Source organism: Neoarius graeffei, chromosome 1 (assembly GCF_027579695.1).
Source record: "Neoarius graeffei isolate fNeoGra1 chromosome 1, fNeoGra1.pri, whole genome shotgun sequence".
In the NCBI taxonomy this organism is placed as follows: Eukaryota; Metazoa; Chordata; class Actinopteri; order Siluriformes; family Ariidae; genus Neoarius; species Neoarius graeffei.
This window is the reverse complement of record NC_083569.1, coordinates 41,973,189-41,992,991: the sequence shown is the minus strand read 5'-3', so window position 1 is coordinate 41,992,991 and position 19,803 is coordinate 41,973,189. Positions and strand designations below refer to the sequence as shown.

Sequence of the window (19,803 nt, the reverse complement as noted above, 5' to 3'; positions counted from 1 at the left end):
CAACCTGAAAACATAATGCCTCCTGCACCTTGCGGAGGCATAAAAAGTACCCTATGGGTGCATGTGGTTACTGCTTATAAATAACATTTTTTCTGATCCCATGTCCATACAGTAAATATCGCATATATATTTACTCTAAGGCAGTAGCCACAAAAATGAACAATTTAAAAATCGCAGAAGTAAAATATACCAAGTGTCTGTAATATATTATTCTCCTCTTACAGTTTTTGAAACCGAAACCTCCGAACCGAGGCTGACACACACACACACACGCTGTCGCCATGACCCAAACTCTTATTTCCCAGACAAGGCCCGGCGCTAGAGCTCAGTGGTCTCAATACTCTTTTCGACAACTTCCTGTAACAACTCGGAAGTGAGTCACATCAACATCACACATGGGACGCGCTGGCTGAAGAAGGCGAGGAAAGGGGGACGACCTGGAGTATATTTTAAAATAGGAACGCACTTTCTCTCAGTAATAAGCATAAACATGTCCGAAAGCGAGTTCTTTAGTCTAGTCCATTTATTTCGACTGGTGAACCGGACTGTATACACTCACCAGCCATTTTAATAGGAACACCTGTATGCACAGTGCGCTATTGTTACACTCATTCTTACAACACGATGACATAGTGGCTACAGTCTCTATAAGGCAATAGCCACAAAAAAAAAAAAGTCATATGACTGAAAAAAAACACTGCTTAGATTTGCTGAAAAAGTGACATGTATGCCAAAATTATTAGTGCCAGAAAATACCCTCAGACCCCAGAGGGTTCATCATAGCTCATCATACTGTAGGTTCATTTTATTAAAAAGGCACGTCACAATTACAGGGCATAGCAATAAAAATCACAATGTTATTCTCTTCCCTGTCATGCAGCCTTATTTTAAATATGTGGAACCAGGATATTTAACAACATTATCCATTAAACTGTTTCACTTATTAGTCTAATCAGTGTACATGCCAGTGTACTTACTTTTGCTGATTAACAATACTATATAAACCTATGATAAGGATAAAAGTCCTCATCATGGTGATATCAGAAACTTCCCAGAGCAGTAAACAGGCACTGAAAGTGAAAGCAAGATACCTGAAAGCTTTTATTTGTCTGAGAAATTCTCTGTTGAAACAATCAAATTACTACTACAACAACAAAACAACAACGCTGCCACCAACAGCGCCAACAATTTCAGATGTGGCCAGTTACTGAATTAACCAAAATACCAAGTTAAATAAATGTAATGGGAATCAGATTTTGTACATGAGCTTCATAATGTAAAGGTATATTTTGTCCAGCTACTAACGAACAATAAGCAAATGCCTCTGCACATGAAGAAAATTACCAGTCTGCCTTTCTAAAATCTAGGCCTAACATATGCTGAAAAATATCAGTGACAAGGTTTTAGATGTATGAACATGAGAAGATCTCATCTCATTATCTGTAGCCGCTTTATCCTGTTCTACAGGGTCGCAGGCAAGCTGGAGCCTATCCCAGCTGACTACGGGCAAAAGCCGGGGTACACCCTGGACAAGTCGCCAGGTCATCACAGGGCTGACACATAACCATTCACACTCACACCTACGGTCAATTTAGAGTCACCAGTTAACCTAACCTGCATGTCTTTGGACTGTGGGGGAAACCGGAGCACCCGGAGGAAACCCACGCAGACATGGGAGAACATGCAAACTCCACACAGAAAGGCCCTCACCGGCCACGGGGCTCGAACCCGGACCTTCTTGCTGTGAGGCGACAGCGCTAACCACTACACCACCGTGCCGCCCAATGTGAGGAGATAATCAAGTAAAACAAAAAGGTCATAATGCCAGGTCCCAACCCTCTGACAGACCCCTACATGGGTTTACTTACAAAAGACCAGAATCCCTTTAGGTTTGAAGAGGCGTTCTGTTCCCTGTTGTCATCCTCAGTCCCACTGCAGGGGGGGTTTAATTCTGCCCAAGAATGCAATTGTTCCATAACCGCCAACACCTCAAGTGCATGTTGGACCCTTTAACCTCCTCCAAGTGCGCCAGTGTTCCTGTCCTACTAAGACCTCATCGACTGCGTGCACATGGCCTTGCAAGTACAAACATATACTAATTGGCATTAGTGAATCCATTTTGTGTCAAGAGATTTTCTTGAATGTTTTTCTAATGCACCGAGTCAAGTCATCCAATGAGGTAAGAACACGCCCAATGTGTGACCCATGAGGAGAGGGACACAAAGTCAGCACTTTATAGACAGATAAGACATGATTCTTGGTACGGAGGCTGCTGATAAGGGTTGTGTATGCGGCTGCCGTGTAGGAATGAACTCCACCACTGAGAGGCCATCTTTCTGACTCAAAAAAAAAAAAAAAACAAACACAGCAGTCCAGTTAATGATTTTACCATGAGAAACTTGGGCTTCTGTGTCAACAGCCAACTAGCAGTGAGGACGCAGTGGAATTTTACCCTTTACCCGAACTCAACCCAATTTATGACGCAACAGTTCGACTCTTCACTGAAGGAAAACAGGGCTATGCAAATAGTAGGGCTGAAGACTGCATTAGTCACATGGTTCTCGCTCTCAGCTCTGATCATAATCAAGTCTCCAGGTCAAAGTTTTTAAGTCGTCAAAATACTATGGGAAAAATACCGGGAAAAGCAAATAAAACACATCAGCTCCGATCTAACAGTTTTAGATTAGGCAAATGGAAATATTACAGCACTGTTATTCAAGTGTCACAATTGAAGTGATTACTATTGAAGTGATAAAGTGATTACTATTATCATCTTGAACAATTTTGGGAATCAAATTGTCATTCTGGCCGTCTCTAAAGCAGTAAAATCTACATTTTCAGCTCAACATGGCCGACACTGTTACTTCAGACTAACATTATGGAAATTCTGCAATCAGAAAATAAACTCTGAACGCATGGTCAAACACCGACAGAACCTGATTACTCTCCAAGACCAAACACCAGTATACTGGGTGTTTATCATCAAGATATTTCTCAATCTCATTAAATAACCAATAAATGGTATTAGTATAAATACGGAGGCGATTATAGAAAAATTGCGCGTGCTGATTGGTCGAGAAATTCAGACTATTCCTTGATAATCATCTTGAGCGACTCGGCAAACTGGTTGCCAACTGCTTTGTCACCGGAAGTGAGGAAGAATTACAAATTATGAAAGAAAATGATGTTCCTAAAAGCCAGGCTTGTAGTACTCGAGTCTGACTCGTGCCCCAATTTTAAGGACTCATGACTTGACTTGGACTCGTGCATTAATTGCATTCGGACTCGTAAATTGGAGATGAAGACTCGAATTTTTTCGCAACAGGCCATAATAATTTGGCATAATATATTCATCTCTACATTAATTTTTATACTAATTTCATGCAAAAGTGTCACACCTGCACGCCTTGACGCATGCATCAGATAGACTCTTGGGTGAGCTCCGGACAGCGCGCGCGCCAAGCGGGGACACACTCGCGCACGACGTAAACGACTCGCACCTGCACAAGATAGCATGCCTATATATGTAAAAACCGTGAACACACACTTACTTTGCAAAGTATTGAGTTGCGTTGGTGACACATGACCGAGCCTTATTTATTATTTCCTTGTTCGTTTTCCTGTTTCTCGTCTTTGATTCTACTGAGTCTACGATAGCCTAATTTGTGCCTTCTTCATCATAGCGCCATACATTCTTGCTGTGTCTTGGGCAGGCCTGAGTTTCCCCAAACGCATGACAGCACAAAGATCATCGTTAAATGGTAGACCGAACAGCACAATGAATGCTCTCTCTCCGAGTTACGCAGAACCATGGCCTCACTTTTTGTTTATAAATGCCTCAAGACCTCAAGAATGGCACAGGAATAGTTTTAAGTGTTAACAATAAATCTAATATACTAATTTTTACGATTAAAATGATTCATACAGGTAGTGGTCTGAGTGAACGACTTTGACATCCGTAACATCACAGCAGGAAGTTCATGGTCTCATGGCCATTTCCGCTATACTAAAACACAGAGCTGACTGCAACTCCGATCCTCCATTTTGAGCTAATTTATCGCCGTGCCACGTAGATGTGTTACTGGCCGGTGCAGCAACACAACAGAAGATGGATTCACGTTGCATTCACGGCCCAAGAATGTTCAAACTGCAAAGATTTGGACGCGTTTTGCGAGAAGTTCACGGGCACACTGGGCGCCTACAAAGTGGTCTCTCCTCTGCTCTGCACATTTTACTGAAGACTCGTACGAGACCTCTGATCTGTTGAGGAGCGTTGGCTATAAGCCCGTATTGAAAGAGGGTGCAGTACCAACCATTAAAGAAAAAGAAAATACAAGAAAAAAAAAGGATTTTTTTTAAAGGAAAGAGAGTTCAGTTACACCAGTCCTCCTGGAGCATGAGCCAAGGGTCGTTGCTAAAACCCAGGACGGAACAGGATAGGACATGTCACTGGGGCAGTGACCTCCCTGCGGTTGTTGCTAAAACCGGTGACATCTCGTTCCATCCCGGGTTTTAGTAATTGCCTGAGCCAAGCAGTAATGGCGGAATACACAGTATGAAAAAAAGTGAATGAGTGGAGCAGCCGTCTGATTTCTAAACTGGATATTGCTGCCATCTTGCCCTTACATGGAAGAAGCGAATGAACGGAGAACTGAACAAACAACTGAAAGTCAGATTGTTTCAAAACAGTCGGCCACAAGATCGGCCTTCAAGAAGCGAGAACACAGACGGGTAAGCTCCGACTCTCATTTGGATTTAAAAAGAAAAAAAAAATTGAAATAATTGTTTACCTGCTGTTAGATTAATCCATGTAACTTGTATTGTGTGTTTAAGTTAGCGGTATAAGAGTATTTAATTTGCTTCAGAATGTGATTGTCTCAGTTCATCTGATTATTTAATTTGCCTTTTATGTTTTATCAGTGAAAATGCATGCATGTACATGTATGTTGCATAAGTTATAACACCCATCCTGTTTTAATGAGAGTCAACCCACAATCAATGAAGTCAAATCAGTCTTAAGGCCTCTGCATGCTCTTGCGACAAGGCTTTCGCAGATAGCTTTTCGCAGACAGTTGTAATTTATCGTTGAGCGGGGAGTAATAGGCGTGCGCGATGTTATTCACCGCCACAACGCAAGGGGGCGCAAAGTCGCGAAATCTCTAGAAGTAGTTGGTGGGTGTGGTTAGTGGAGTGTTTATCCTCCGGTTACTTATAATGACTAGAACTGGAGTCGTATAGATGTACGTACTTCCTCACTTCCTCGATCAACCGCTCCTCGTGCTGCTCCATCTTCGCTCGTGTTTTTAAAAATGGCAGTCGTGAAAACAAAACAAACCGGGAAAGTAGGGAAGCGGAAGTGCGTGTACAGCGGATGTAGAGTGGACCAATCAGAGCCCTCTTGTCTGCGAGGTTGTCTGCGGTGGTCACAATTTTTGGGAGGTGCGCGCAGAGCGTCTGCGAAGGGGGGGGCTTCGCAGACGCCATCTGCAAGGACTGGGTTGTCAGCATAAATTGGCCTTTAGTTGAGCGAGTCGGTAACAGGATTTCTTACTTTCACCATAAATTTTTATTTATATGACTTTGGTCTATAGCTGCAAAAGGCCTCGGCCTTAAAACCGGTTCCCGCTGTGACGTCACGCACTCAGGGCTGGCTGGCTCAGCGGGGCAGCACCAATGCCAACTTTGCGCTCGATTTTAATGCTGAAAAATATATATATTTGTATTCCCATTTATACAGCATACAAGAGTCAAGGATGGAGATGCTATGCACTCAGAAATTTATTTAAAAATAATGGTTCTGCGCATCTCCTTTAAGATGCTCTTTGAGTTGAGAGGCTTTTGAGAAACCCACCCCAGGAGACTGGGAACACTACAAGTTTCACCCCCGACAAATCAAATCACTGTTCACGTCCTTGTGTGTTGTCAAGGAGGAGGATCAAGAAACTGTCAATCACATTGAGGAGCATGTCGAAGGAGGTGTCAAACTTGGCAAGGAAATACAAAAATTCTAACATGCTAGACTTTGTGTCAGATGTCACTTAGCATCCCAGACGCTACATCACTGTTCTTTGATTATCTTGCACTACCAGGCCTGTTAGTCATTCCTGATGTTCATATTCAGACCCGATTCTGGAAATCTTTCAGCCATGACAAACAGTGTCAAAATCTGGGTGAATATGGGCAATTCTTCAGCAGAGAGGCCAAATTATGAAATTAAGATTGCCTTAACTTGTCAGCTTAGTGATATTGCTAAAGTATGGAATCCAAGACAAAACGTACTGAAAACCATATTTAAAAATCACCCTCCAAACTCAAAGGTAGCAAGTGACAAAGGCTGATGCCTTTTACAGCTATAGACCAAAGTCATATAAATAAAAATTTATGGTGAAAGTAAGAAATAACGTTACCGACTCGCTCAACTAAGATTGATTTGACTCTCATTAAAACAGGATGGGTGTTATAACCTATGCAACATCCATGTACATGCATGCATTTTCACTGATAAAACGTAAAAGGCGAATTAAATAATCAGATGAACTGAGACGATCACATTCTGAAGCAAATTAAATAATCTTATACCGCTAACTTAAACACACAATACAAGTTACATGGATTAATCTAAAATGCAGGTAAACAAACGTGTGCTGTTTTTGTTTTATCCAAATGAGAGTCGGAGCTTACCCGTCTGTGTTCTCGCTTCTTGAAGGCCGATCTTGTGGCCGATTGTTTTGAAACAATCTGACTTTCAGTTGTTCGTTCAGTTCTCCTTTCATTCACTTCTTCCACGTAAGGGCGAGATATTGCTGCTGAGGCAAGCAAATACAATGAACAAATCAGACTGCTGGTCCACTCATTCTCCATACTGAGTACTCTGCCATTACTACTCAGCTCAGGCAATTACTAAAACCCGGGACGTCACCGGTTTTAGCAACAACCGCGGGGAGGTCAATGCTCGAGCAATAATGTCTCGTTCCGGGTTTTAGCAACAACCCTCGGCTCACGCTCCAGGAGAACTGGTGCAACTGAACTTACTTCCCTTTTTCTTATAACTTTCTTTTCCTTTAATTGTTGGTACTGCACCCTCTTTCAATACGGGCTTATAGCCAACGCTCCTCAACAGATCAGAGGTCTCGTACGAGTCTTCAGTAAAATGTGCAGAGCAGAGGAGAGACCACTTCGTAGGCGCCCAATGTGCCCGTGAACTTCTCGCAAAACGCGTCCAAATCTTCGCAGTTTGAACATTCTTGGGCCATGAATGCAACGTGAATCCATCTTCTGTTGTGTTGCTGCACCGGCCAGCAACACATCTACGTGGCATAGCGATAAATTAGCTCAAAATGGAGGACTGAAGTTGCAGTCAGCTCTGTGTTTTAGTATAGCGGAAATGGCAATGAGACCGATCGACTTCCTGCTGTGACGTCACAGATCTCAAGGTCATTCACTCAGACCGCTACCTATATAAATCACTTTAATTGCAAAAATTAGTATATTAGATTTATTGTTAACACTTAAAACTATTCCTGTGCCATTCTTGAGATTTCAGGCATTTATAAACAAAAAATAAAAATAAAGTGAGGCCATGGTTTCGTGTACATGCTTCAAGTACGTCTTTTTCCCCACCAGAGAAATGTAAGCTACAAACACTCGTCCATTTCAATTCAGTTCAAAGGTTTTCGTTGCAGATTAAACGGATCCATTTCATTCTTTTCTTCTCAACTGGCAGCTGATAAAAGCTCAAATTAGGTGTTCTGTTTGTTGTGAAGACACAGTCAGGCATACAGCAATTCACTTTAGGCACGGCTAAAACCGGTTAGACAGAACGACGCAACATTTAACAAAGGCGAAAGTAAACAATACGGCAGCACTGACCCCAGGGATCACCCATAATGCATTGTGGCAAACAAGCGATGACGTAGTTATGGGTTAGGGTCATTTCATTACCAAAGAACTACCTATATGTGTAGTCTGATCCTGGCGTCAGCAGTACAATTTGAATAATACAATGATATTTTTCAAGAAGGAAAAAGGTGTTTAAAAAGGAGTACAAATGTTATACACACACACACACACAGGGATGATTTCTACTGGATGGAACCTGACATTTTACTTGAATTATCCACAGAGGTGGACAGTAATGAAGTACATTTACTTGAGTACTGCACTTAAGTACACTTTCTGAATATCTGTACTTTATTTTTTTTTTTTAAACTTATGGCTAACTTCACTACATTTGAAAGGCAAATATCGTATTTTTTACTCCACTACATTTCTATCAAGATCCTCATTACTATGAAGCAGCTTTGAAAGTGGATGGGTTTTTTTTCCTTTTCTAAAACGTGATTGGTTTTTTCACAGGTGACACTGAGACGGTCTATTACTAGGGTCACGTCACGTCCATAGACTGGATAAAATCAAGAGGAGTTATTCCTCAGTGTTATCTGAACACGATCAGCTGATTGCAGAATGGAAGGAGGCAGTTCTTCTGGGGAATGCACACACCCATGGCTTTACCTAGAACCAATGTTTCAGTTTCCTGAAAGGATTAAAGATTTGTTTCGGTTTAAATGTTAACCTAAAATGAACCACATCACAGCCTACAAAAACTCACCATCCAACCTGTGGGAGCATATTGAGGGATGTAAACATTTTATTCTAAGAGAAAGCTTGCAACAAAGTTGTCTGTGCTTTTAGAGCTAGCGATAACATTGCAATAGCGATGCAGTCTGGCTAGACAAATGACTTCTATGGATTTTCCCACCAAGTTGCCATAACCTTGTCCACGGCTAACGCTAACACATAGCTAGTTAACTTGGACACTGTTAGTTAGCATGTAAAAATGGAGTTATGCTAACATGAATAACGTTAACTTATCTGAAGTGCTTTCAGAAATATATGTTTTAGCATAATCTTGCCAAATAAACGGAATGTAGAAATCTTTCTTTTCTAGTAGCGTTAGCTACCCAATATGATTTTGAGTTTGAAAAGAGTTTGCTAGCATGTCGGGTGGAGCTTCACTGACTAGCTAGCTTAAAGCATATACGCAGAGCCATGGCCTCACTTTCGTTTATAAATGCCTCGAGATCTCAAGAATGGCACAGGAATAGTTTTAAGCGTTAACAAATCTAATATAGTAATTTTTACAATTAAAGTGATTTATATAGGTAGCAGTCTGAGTGAATGACCTTGACATCCGCAATGTCACAGCAGGAAGGCTATCGGTCTCATCGCCATTTCCACTATACTAAAACACAGAGCTGAGTGCAACTCCTATCCTCCGTTTTGAGCTAATTTATCGCCATGCCACATAGATGTGTTGCTGGCTGGTGCAGCAACACAACAGAAGGTGGATTTACATTGCATTCATGGCCCAAGAATGTTCAAACTGCAAAGATTTGGATGCGTTTTGCGAGTTGTTCACGGGCACATTGGGCGCCTACGAAGTGGTCTCTCCTCTGCACATTTTACTGAAGACTCGTACGAGACCTCTGATCTGTTGAGGAGCATTGGCTATAAGCCCGTATTGAAAGAGGGTGCAGTACCAACAATTAAAGAAAAAGAAAACTACAAGAAAAGAAAGGATATATTATTTTTTTTTAAAGGAAAGCGAGTTCAGTTGCACCAGTCCTCCTGGAGTGTGAGCCGAGGGTTGTTGGTAAAACCCAGGACGGAACGGGGCATATCACTCGGGCAGTGACCTCTCCGCGATTGTTGCTAAAACCGCTGACGTTCCGTTCTGTCCCGGGTTTTAGTAATTGCCTGAGCCGAGCAGTAATGGCGGAGTACACAGCATGGAGAAAATGGAGAATGAGTGAAGTCTGATTTCTCTGCTGGATATGCTTGCCTCAGCAGCAATATCTCACACTTACATGGAAGAAGCGAATTAAAGGAGAACTGAACGAACAACTCAGTCAGATTGTTTCAAAACAATTGGCCACAAGGTCGGCCTTCAAGAAGCGAGAACACAGACGGGTAAGCTCCGACTCTCATTTGGATAAAAAAAAAACACGTCGTTTACCTGCTTTTAGATTAATCCATGCAACTTGTATTGTGTGTTTAAGTTAGCGGTATAAGATTATTTAATTTGCTTCAGAATGTGATTGTCTCAGTTCATCTGATTATTTAATTCGCCTTTTACATTTTAATCAGTGAAAATGCATGCATGTACATTGCATAAGTTATAACGCCCATCCTGTTTTAATGAGAGTCAACCCACAATCAATGAAGTCAAGTCGGTAACGGTATTTCTTACTTTCAGCATAAATGTTTATTTATATGATTTTGGTCTATAGCTGTAAAAGGCCTCGGCCTTAAAACCGGTTCCCGCTGTGACGTCACGCACTCAGGGCTGGCTGGCTCAGCTGGGCAGCACCAATGCCAACTCTGCGCTCGATTTTAACACTGAAAAATATATTTTTTAATTCCTATTTATGCAGCATACAAGAGTCAAGGGTGGAGATGCTATCCACTCAAATTTATTTAAAAATAAAGGTTCCGCGTATCTCCTTTACTGTAAGTATTAAAAGTACGTTTTCTGTCAACGCATCATTGTATTATTGCCACAACGCTTACAAAACCTAATGCCATTACCAAAGACAGAAATGTGAATTCACAAAATGAACGCATGCTGTGCCATCATGGTGGTTTAACGTTAAAGGAGACACTCAGGGAGAACTGGTGCAACTGAACTTTCTTTCCTTTTAAAAAATAAATAAATAAAATAACTACAAGAAAAGGAAAGCATTTTTCTTTGTTGGTACTGCACCCTCTTTCAATACGGGCTTATAGCCAACGCTCCTTAACAGATCAGAGGTTTCGTACGAGTCTTCAGTAAAATGTGCAGAGCAGAGGAGAGACCACTTCGTAGGCACCCAATGTGCCCGTGAACTTCTTGCAAAACGCGTCCAAATCTTTGCAGTTTGAACATTCTTGGGCCATGAATGCAACGTAAATCCACCTTCTGTCGTGTTGCTGCACCAGCCAGTAGCACATCTACGTGGCATAGCGATAAATTAGCTCAAAATGGAGGATCGGAGTTGCAGTCAGCTCTGTGTTTTAGTATAGCGGAAATGGCGATGAGACCGATAGACTTCCTGCTGTGACGTCACAGACGTCAAGGTCATTCACTCAGACTGCTACCTATATAAAAGTCACTTTAATTACTATATTAGATTTATTGTTAACGCTTAACTATTCCTGTGCCATTCTCAAAGAATATCACAGAGCTTAAGCAGATTTTGGAGATCTACGACAACACGTTTAATAGGTTTGGTCTACAAATGTCCTATAGCAAGACTGAAACTATGACCTTCAATGTAGATGAAACAATCAAGGAAAAAAAAAAAAAATTTCCTAATAACTGAACAACCACGATATCAAGAATGTAAGGAGTTTTCGCTACCCGGGATATGAAATTACCAACACAGAACAGTCATCTGCTTTCTTACATCTTAGAGTCTCATCTGCGTTCCAGAAGTGGAATGAGCTGAAACGAGTTCTAACAGATCGAGTTCTAATCACTCTCGGTTACTTTATAGCACCCAAGCATGGGATCTTTCCACCAAAGAAATACAAGAGCTAGAGACTATATGGAATGGCTTTTTGAGAAAAAGTGTCTGGAGGATACAATCCCAAGAACGCACCCCCTCGTAAGGATAGGAAGAAAGGAATAAATCCAGCAACTCAAGTTGAAGGTCAACTCAACTGGGCTTTAAAGATATCAAATCAACAGCTATATGAAAATTACAAGTGCACAGCCAAGTCAAGAGTTTTGTCATCTACAGTTCCTCAAGTATTTGGCCCATGTATGCCGTATGGAAAACGATGCAATACAAAAGCAAGTTCTGTTTGACAGATGCACTTCAAATAGACCTTCTGGGAGTGGACCAGCAACAAGCAAGGAAAACGATGATGGACAAAATGAACTTCAAGTGTCTATTGCAGGGCTCGACATTAGCACTTGCCCGATGGCCCGGCAGTGTTTTTACGTCTTTCGGGCCAGTTCGGGCCACTAAATTTGACCAAACAGTGGCCCGGGCGGGCCAGTACGTTTTCGATACAAATTAAATTTTATTACTCATATTTTACCCAGAATTGTGAAGAAATTGTTCGTAAAATGCACCTTTTCGATACGAGGTCCGCCATCTTTGTTTTTGTCATCCTCCGCTCCGCGGCAGGAGCGTGTCATCTTCGTGCATCTTCGGAAATGTTCGGCTTCATTTTGAACTCGGCAGCCAATCAGAGCGCGCGACGTCATGCTCGGTTTACAACTCGCCAAATCATAAAACAGCATTTCAACACACGCGTTTTAGCTTCAGATGGTGTAAAATCGTTCAGACTTTGTATATCAAAATTTCAGGATACACTGCCAAGAAATATGGCTACACGTCTATCAACTTTTAGTGATTCAAGAATTAAGTATAAATGTTGGTTGCTATGACTGAAATAGAACAGATAAAATAATGTGGTAAATTAGATCTGATCCCATATATTATATTATTCAAATATCCAAAGATGATGAAATCTATCAAAATAGCCAAACTAGGTTTACATTAGTTCATTACAACAAAAATAACTATTCTGACCCTCTCTGGTACAACCAGACCATGCTAAACCCAGTATACCCCCAGTTGCTAGGGTATCTGCTGTTGCCATGGCAATGGTTTATGCAAATGAGCTGAATTTGCAAAAATTTACTACTAGTTCCCCCAAGGGCATATCCTGAAAATTGTGTTTATATCTTGTCTTATTTAAAAAAAAAAAAAATTCACTCCTTTTTGGCTCACCTGAGCATACCTGTTAATTAGCTAATTAACAGGTAATTAGGGTCATAAATCACCCCCGAGCAGGTAAGGCTTTGCAAAAATCCTGTGTGATGTAGACATTTTCATTTGGGCCAGTAACTTTTCAATTCCACTGGCCCACCAGTGGTAAATGCTTAATGTCTAGGCCTGCTATTGGAACAACGGTTCCAATGACGCCCCCAAGGCCGATCTCGTGCCATGCGGGAAAATATGATGACGACGACTTGCGGTCTCAAGACATTTAAAAATGAAAGTGAAGCCATGGTTCTGCGTATATGGGTCTGTCTCAGAAACTGGGTACTGTGGGGGTACCCCACTAAATATACTGTCAATACACTATACGGTTTTGAATGGTGATGCTGGTTTTAATTTGAAATAAAATGAAATAATACAGATAAAACTAAATCTTTGATGTGAATACTCTTCACAATTTGGCAAAAATTCTGCAAATCTGTGGAAAAATGGCGGCTTGATCTGGGACATGATAAATGGTTGACTACATCGCATTCCCTTAAAAAGGTTGTAGTCCTGAAAAGTCTACAGTTATCACTAATTGTATTTTAAGTTGTAACTTTATCCACCTAAGGATTGGTGCGCTCACAGAATAATCATAACCGTAATAAAACATCATGCAAAATATTTGATCACCGTCATAACTCCATTTTCCGCAGACCCAAAACCAATACGATCGCGTGTTTTGATCTAAACGGAAAGCCTCAGGGTCAAGGTCACTACCTCACCAAAAGTAGGAACTTAAAATCACTACGCCATATAAACATTGTTATAAATCTGCAATTTTGTTTTTTCTTACAGAATATGTTACGATGGTAGCTGGTCTTGTATGAATTTCTGAGCTATAAAATGAGTTGTGGTCTATTTTTTACCGTAGCGTGTTATTTGTGTGCGGGGAAGGACACACATTAACAATTTGCATGTGTAGAATGGAATTTTCCACTCCAACAGTTAGAAGTTGATCGTGCTTCCATTTGCGGTCTTTCTGTTACGCGGGTGATCTGTTCGGACGTTATCACTGAAAAGGGGAGTTTTGACGGTTTTATTTTGTTTTAGTCTTGCAGTATAAGGCAATAGAATGTTTCTTTTTCATCTTTCATATTTCGTAACGTTTGCGTATTTTTGGCCAATATTTTGCAACCATGGTCAATTTAGATCGAACTTTTGATAGAATCTACAGCCAGTCATTTTGCCCCGCCCCCGCCTCGCGCTCCGTCCGGTGCGGTGGTGATGTCCCGTCGCTCGCACGCCGCAGCAGAGACCCGCGCGACCTTCAGCCGGTACAGTCGCTGTTCTTTTACCAGCGCTGTTATTCTCATCTTTCCGGTGTGTTCTTGATTTTTCCATTGTGTTCTATTTCACCATATCAAATCCCCAAAATGTACCACATTATTCAAGTGAATAATCAATTCAGTCATCATAACTTGGCATTTTTAACCCAAGCAATCAAAAAGAGGAAATTTATTCAATATTTTCACTCATCTGTGAAGGAGGGGCTTTAATTCTTCATGATGGAGTTATTTTATATGGAAATCAATTTTACAAAAGCATTTGAATTGTAATCAAAAAATTTCCCACAGTGGAGGCCAGATAAAGCAAGATGCTATCTTTATTCTTATTAAACATGACAAAAGAAACATTGAGTGTTAGGTAAATGCAAAAAAAAAAAAAAAGGAAAATTAGAAAATGTATTTTATTTTTTGACCATAATGTCCCAAATGAGAGACCAGTTTCTGAGATGGACCCATATGCCTTAACGTTAAACCATCATGATGCACAGCATGTGTTCATTTTGTGAATTCTTTAGTAACAGCATTAACATACTTGCCAACCCTCCCGATTTCGGCAGGAGGCTCCCGATTTTAGCCTCCGTCTCCCGATCGTATTCGTTAAAAACTGGATAATCTCCCGGTTTGGGGAAATCCCTACCCAAGTTAAAAATACTCCTGATTATGTCCAATCAGAATCGTATGAGAAAACACTGCTGACGTCAACTGATTTTTAACTGATCAACGAACAGAACGACAGTCACTTCCGTAATGTAGGATTCACCCAGGCTGTCCAACATTTTTTACAAGCAGTCATTCATCATGGCCACTGAACCCAATACCAAACGGCAGAAATATGAATGCAAATACCAGGTTGCATGGGAGAATGAATTTCCATGGATAAGCAAATGTTCGACCAGCGAGTTACACATTTTAAGATAAAGATACCTTAAATCAGAATATAATGGGCATTTGAGTGTGAAATTAAACTAGCCTTCCATACCATTTCAGAAACGAACTGTACAACTTCTAAAGTGTTTAATGAAATTTTGCAGAGAATTTGTTTGGTGAGTGGATTTGAATAGTGTGGTAGTGTCTTAGTGCGATTTTGAATTTATGTTTGAAAGTTTTAAGTGAAAGTTTACAAGCGAATTAACTGGAAAGTGATTTTGATAGAGTTTTAAGTGAAAGATTACTAGTGAGTATTTTGGTTGTACTAAAATTTTGCATTCGAGTGAATTTCTTTGTGGAGTGTATTTTGATAGTATGGTAGTATTTATAGTGCCATTTTTAAATTGTGTTTGAAAACTTTTGTTTGAAATTCCTTTGATGAATTCCGACAGGATTTTGATAGTATTTCTAGTGCTTTTTAAAAGAGAGAGATGCATTTTAGTAGTACCAAGACAGTGCAGTATTTGAGTTATTTTGGTTAAATCTTATTCAAATTTTATTTAATTTATATATGATACAGTTCTCTGTATTTTTACATGAGCTTACAGAAGGAAAAAACATTTGATGCAATCCAATAATACTATGTTTATAATTTATTAAAATTCTTAAAGCATCACTTGTGTTATTTTCTGTGGGTCTCTGTATGTATACAATATTCAGGCATGAGATTTTTCAGCTCAAAACCTGATTTAAGCAGACTTCCCTTTCATTGTTATTATATTAAAATTCAAGACGAGTATTATTTCAGATTTTTCACTCTGAGCTCTCTCATGCCTGATAGATGAATCCCAGAACCTATAGTAATTGATAAACAAAATCTCGTCTCATCTCATTATCTCTAGACACTTTATCCTGTTCTACAGGGTCGCAGGCAAGCTGGAGCCTATCCCAGCTGACTACAGGCGAAAGGCGGGGTACACCCTGGACAAGTCGCCAGGTCATCACAGGGCTGACAGACAACCATTCACACTCACATTCACACCTACGGTCAATTTAGCCCATGTTTACATTAGACCGTATCAGTGGATCATCAGATTAACGTTTTTAAAACGATTAGTGTGCACACAGCAACACCAATACACGATTTGCGTGCACATAGCAACGCCAATACACAGATACGCTCAGCTCCGCAGGCATCCTGCGCTCCAAATCACTCCGCCCTGAACAGCGAGTGCCCTCTGGAGGGTGCGCACTCCGGCCCTGCGCAGCTCACACAGCGCGCGAGTGAAGTGCACAAGTCACGATTCGGGACTGAGCCGCTGTGTGTGTGATCCCAGCGCATATCACTTACTACTTGCAAGTGGAAGGATGGCAAGCCTAAAGACAATCATAACTACACAATGGGCAGTATTTGCATCAGTATTTGCAGTATTTTCATACTTTTATACCCTTTAATGAAAGGTGATACAAGGCGGAAGTCCGCGCCGTTTTTCAGCAGTCGCGTCACATGACCAACGCCAGCGAATCAGGAAGGTGGATGTCACAGTGACGTTGTCCAATGAGACGCCAGCTAGAGCTCAGCACAGCGTAGCCGCGTATTCTGAATGTTTACACAGCACCGGAGCTGACACGATCTGGATTGAATACGTGGACGCTGGCGGATTCCCGTTTCCCGGCGTTTCCAGGCGGTTTAATGTAAACAGACAGTGCATCCGCGAAGAAAACGAGACAGATACGGTCTAATGTAAACGTAGCCTTAGAGTCACCAGTTAACCTAACCTGCATGTCTTTGGACTGTGGGGGAAACCGGAGCACCCGGAGGAAACCCACGCGGACACGGGGAGAACATGCAAACTCCGCACAGAAAGGCCCTCGCCGGCCACGGGGCTCAAACCCGGACCCCCACAGCGCTAACCACTACACCACCATGCCGCCTAGAACAAAATCAACAATTCAAAAACTCTTGAATTGTATAAATTTCAAATGGTTGGCAATTAACTGGGATCCACTGTTTTTATCGTTTCAACTGCGCATCATACCCTCGGCCAATTGAAAATGTCTTTCACGCACTTTTCTCCCCCATGAGAATTTTGAAAAGTTGGCAAGTATGCATTAGGTTTTGTAAGCACTGTGACAATAATACAATGATGCATTGACAGAAAATTTACTTTTAAAAGCAAGTACTTCAGTACTTTAAGTTAAGTAAAGTAAAGATTGGGTGGCACAGTGGTGTAGTGGTTAGCGCTGTCGCCTCACAGCAAGAAGGTCCGGGTTCGAGCCCCGTGGCTGACGAGGGCCTTTCTGTGCGGAGTTTGCATGTTCTCCCCGTGTCCGCGTGGGTTTCCTCCGGGTGCTCCGGTTTCCCCCACAGTCCAAAGACATGCAGGTTAGGTTAACTGGTGACTCTAAATTGAGCGTAGGTGTGAATGTGAGTGTGAATGGTTGTCTGTGTCTATGTGTCAGCCCTGTGATGACCTGGCGACTTGTCCAGGGTGTACCCCGCCTTTCGCCCGTAGTCAGCTGGGATAGGCTCCAGCTTGCCTGCGACCCTGTAGAACAGGATAAAGCGGCTAGAGATAATGAGATGAGATGAGACAAAATAATCCATGTGGATCATGATGTGGTGACCCCTAATAGGAGCAGCCAGAAGAAGAAGAAGAAATGTTTTTCTTTTGCACATATCTAAATCAGGGTGGCACGGTGGTGTAGTGGTTAGCGCTGTTGCCTCACAGCAAGAAGGTCCGGGTTCGAGCCCCGTGGCCGGCGAGGGCCTTTCTGTGTGGAGTTTGCATGTTCTCCCCGTGTCCGCGTGGGTTTCCTCCGGGTGCTCCGGTTTCCCCCACAGTCCAAAGACATGCAGGTTAGGTTAACTGGTGACTCTAAATTGACCGTAGGTGTGAATGTGAGTGTGAATGGTTGTCTGTGTCTATGTGTCAGCCCTGTGATGACCTGGCGACTTGTCCAGGGTGTACCCCGCCTTTCGCCCGTAGTCAGCTGGGATAGGCTCCAGCTTGCCTGCGACCCTGTAGAAGGATAAAGCGGCTAGAGATAATGAGATGAGATTATACTCATTTAATTCATTAATGTTTAACCAAAACTAGTTCAACATAAGTAAAGCATGTATAATGTTTTCCTAAGTACAGTGGTAGATTCATTTTAAGAAAAATACACTTTATTCTTTATTTAAAACATTAATATTATTTAATATTGATATAATTTGTCAGGGGGCGGCACGGTGGTGTAGTGGTTAGCGCTGTCGCCTCACAGCAAGAAGGTTCTGGGTTCGAGCCCCGTAGCCGGCGACCCTGTAGAACAGGATAAAGCGGCTAGAGATAATGAGATGAGATGGAAAAACCTGAACACAGTTCATACAGTAGTGAAAGCTAGAAGTGTTCCTGAAATCATCTGAGGCATGTTAGGACTATTTGTCAAGAAGACAAAAGGTTTTACGAGTATAAACAGAGCTCCGAAATGATAAGAAATGCTTTATAAAGGAGTGGAAAAACTTTTCAGTAAGATGAACCAGCGCCGCCATTCTCTTTGGCTCAATCAGGATAATGATGAGTTGGCAGAGCAACTGAAAGAAAGAAAACCCTTCCAACAACAGTTTTCTAGCTTTATATCAGTCAATAAAACCCAGAAACCGAATAAGAAGTGCTTCTGTACCGTTTATCATAGTTATTTTAAGGGTTTTTAACTCACCTCAGCTTATCAACAATTCACAAAGCGTTGCCTGGCAAACAAACCGGCATCCGTTAAACTCGACTTAATATACGAAGAGGGTTGTTTGTTTGTTTTTGCCTTAAACGAGCCTCCAGACAGAACCAAACACCACTCGGTACCTAGTAGTATCACATTAATAAAAAATAACCTGTCTAACCAAAACATACTGTATTATAATAAGCTAGCTAGCCATTTTGAATGACGTTAGCCGCATGCTAACAAGCGACACTCACTTATATGATAGATCACGTGACTTGGACCAGTGTTAGCCAGCTAGCTCTATCAGTACCTAAGTTTTATCCACAACCTGTCAAAATTACGAAATAACCCCAAACCTAGTGCTCCAATGTAGTACATATTATAAATAACAGTCTTAAAATGACAAAATCACCTTATTTGAAGGTGGTGATGAGCTGCTGTTTGTGTTGGAGTTCCTCTTTCTGTTTAGCTTCCTTGCTGATGAGAATGTTAGCCTTTCATTTCTGGAGCTCAGAAGCAAAGCTGCTCTTCATCACAAACACGCAGAAAGCCGTGCTGAGGTGGTTGTGTTGGTGTTTTTCTGGTTAAATCCTAACACCGTGTGTGTGTTGGATGAAGCGGCGGCGGCGCTGTAAAAGACCCTTCCCATGATTCACCGCGGCATCACATTCTCAGGCATGTGTCTCTGACCTGGACACTGTGTTTCTGAGTGCAAAAGTTTACACACCCGTATACTGGGGATGAAAAAAAAAAGGAAATGTCAAGATGTTAAAAAAAAATGACGTGAATGTTTCCTGCAACAAGCTGACCAGCCAAAACAGCAGGCAAACCTTGAAAAAAATGAGGTCACCTAGCTAGTAGTATGTCATCATTTCAGATTTATGAGGTACTATGTCATAATTCTGACTTGTGATTGCATAATAATGAGAACATCTCTAGCCGCTTTATCCTGTTCTACAGGGTCGCAGGCAAGCTGGCAAGCTGACTACGGGCGAAAGGCGGGGTACACCCTGGACAAGTCGCCAGGTCATCACAGGGCTGACACATAGACACAGACAACCATTCACACTCACATTCACACCTACGGTCAATTTAGAGTCACCAGTTAACCTAACCTGCATGTCTTTGGA

At 41.6% G+C, this 19,803-nt stretch overlaps 1 protein-coding gene across 3 annotated transcripts in view; it reads right to left on the bottom strand.

The window, feature by feature from the left end:
* The window catches only part of lpin2 (lipin 2), a 106,002-nt gene extending 86,643 nt beyond the window's left edge, over positions 1 to 19,359 (bottom strand). The window contains exon 1 of one of the 3 annotated variants that reach the window (XM_060932098.1): positions 19,086 to 19,359. Coding sequence is in view for 1 of the 3 variants with exons in the window: in XM_060932089.1 (XP_060788072.1) it covers positions 1,869 to 1,976 (108 nt within the window). In the remaining 2 variants the exon portion in view is untranslated. Of the gene's footprint in view, positions 1 to 1,868; positions 2,108 to 18,673; positions 18,872 to 19,085 lie in introns of those variants that run through there. The other 2 variants (XM_060932106.1, XM_060932089.1) reach the window with 2 other exon arrangements.
* Between the last annotated feature and the right edge of the window lie 444 nt (positions 19,360 to 19,803).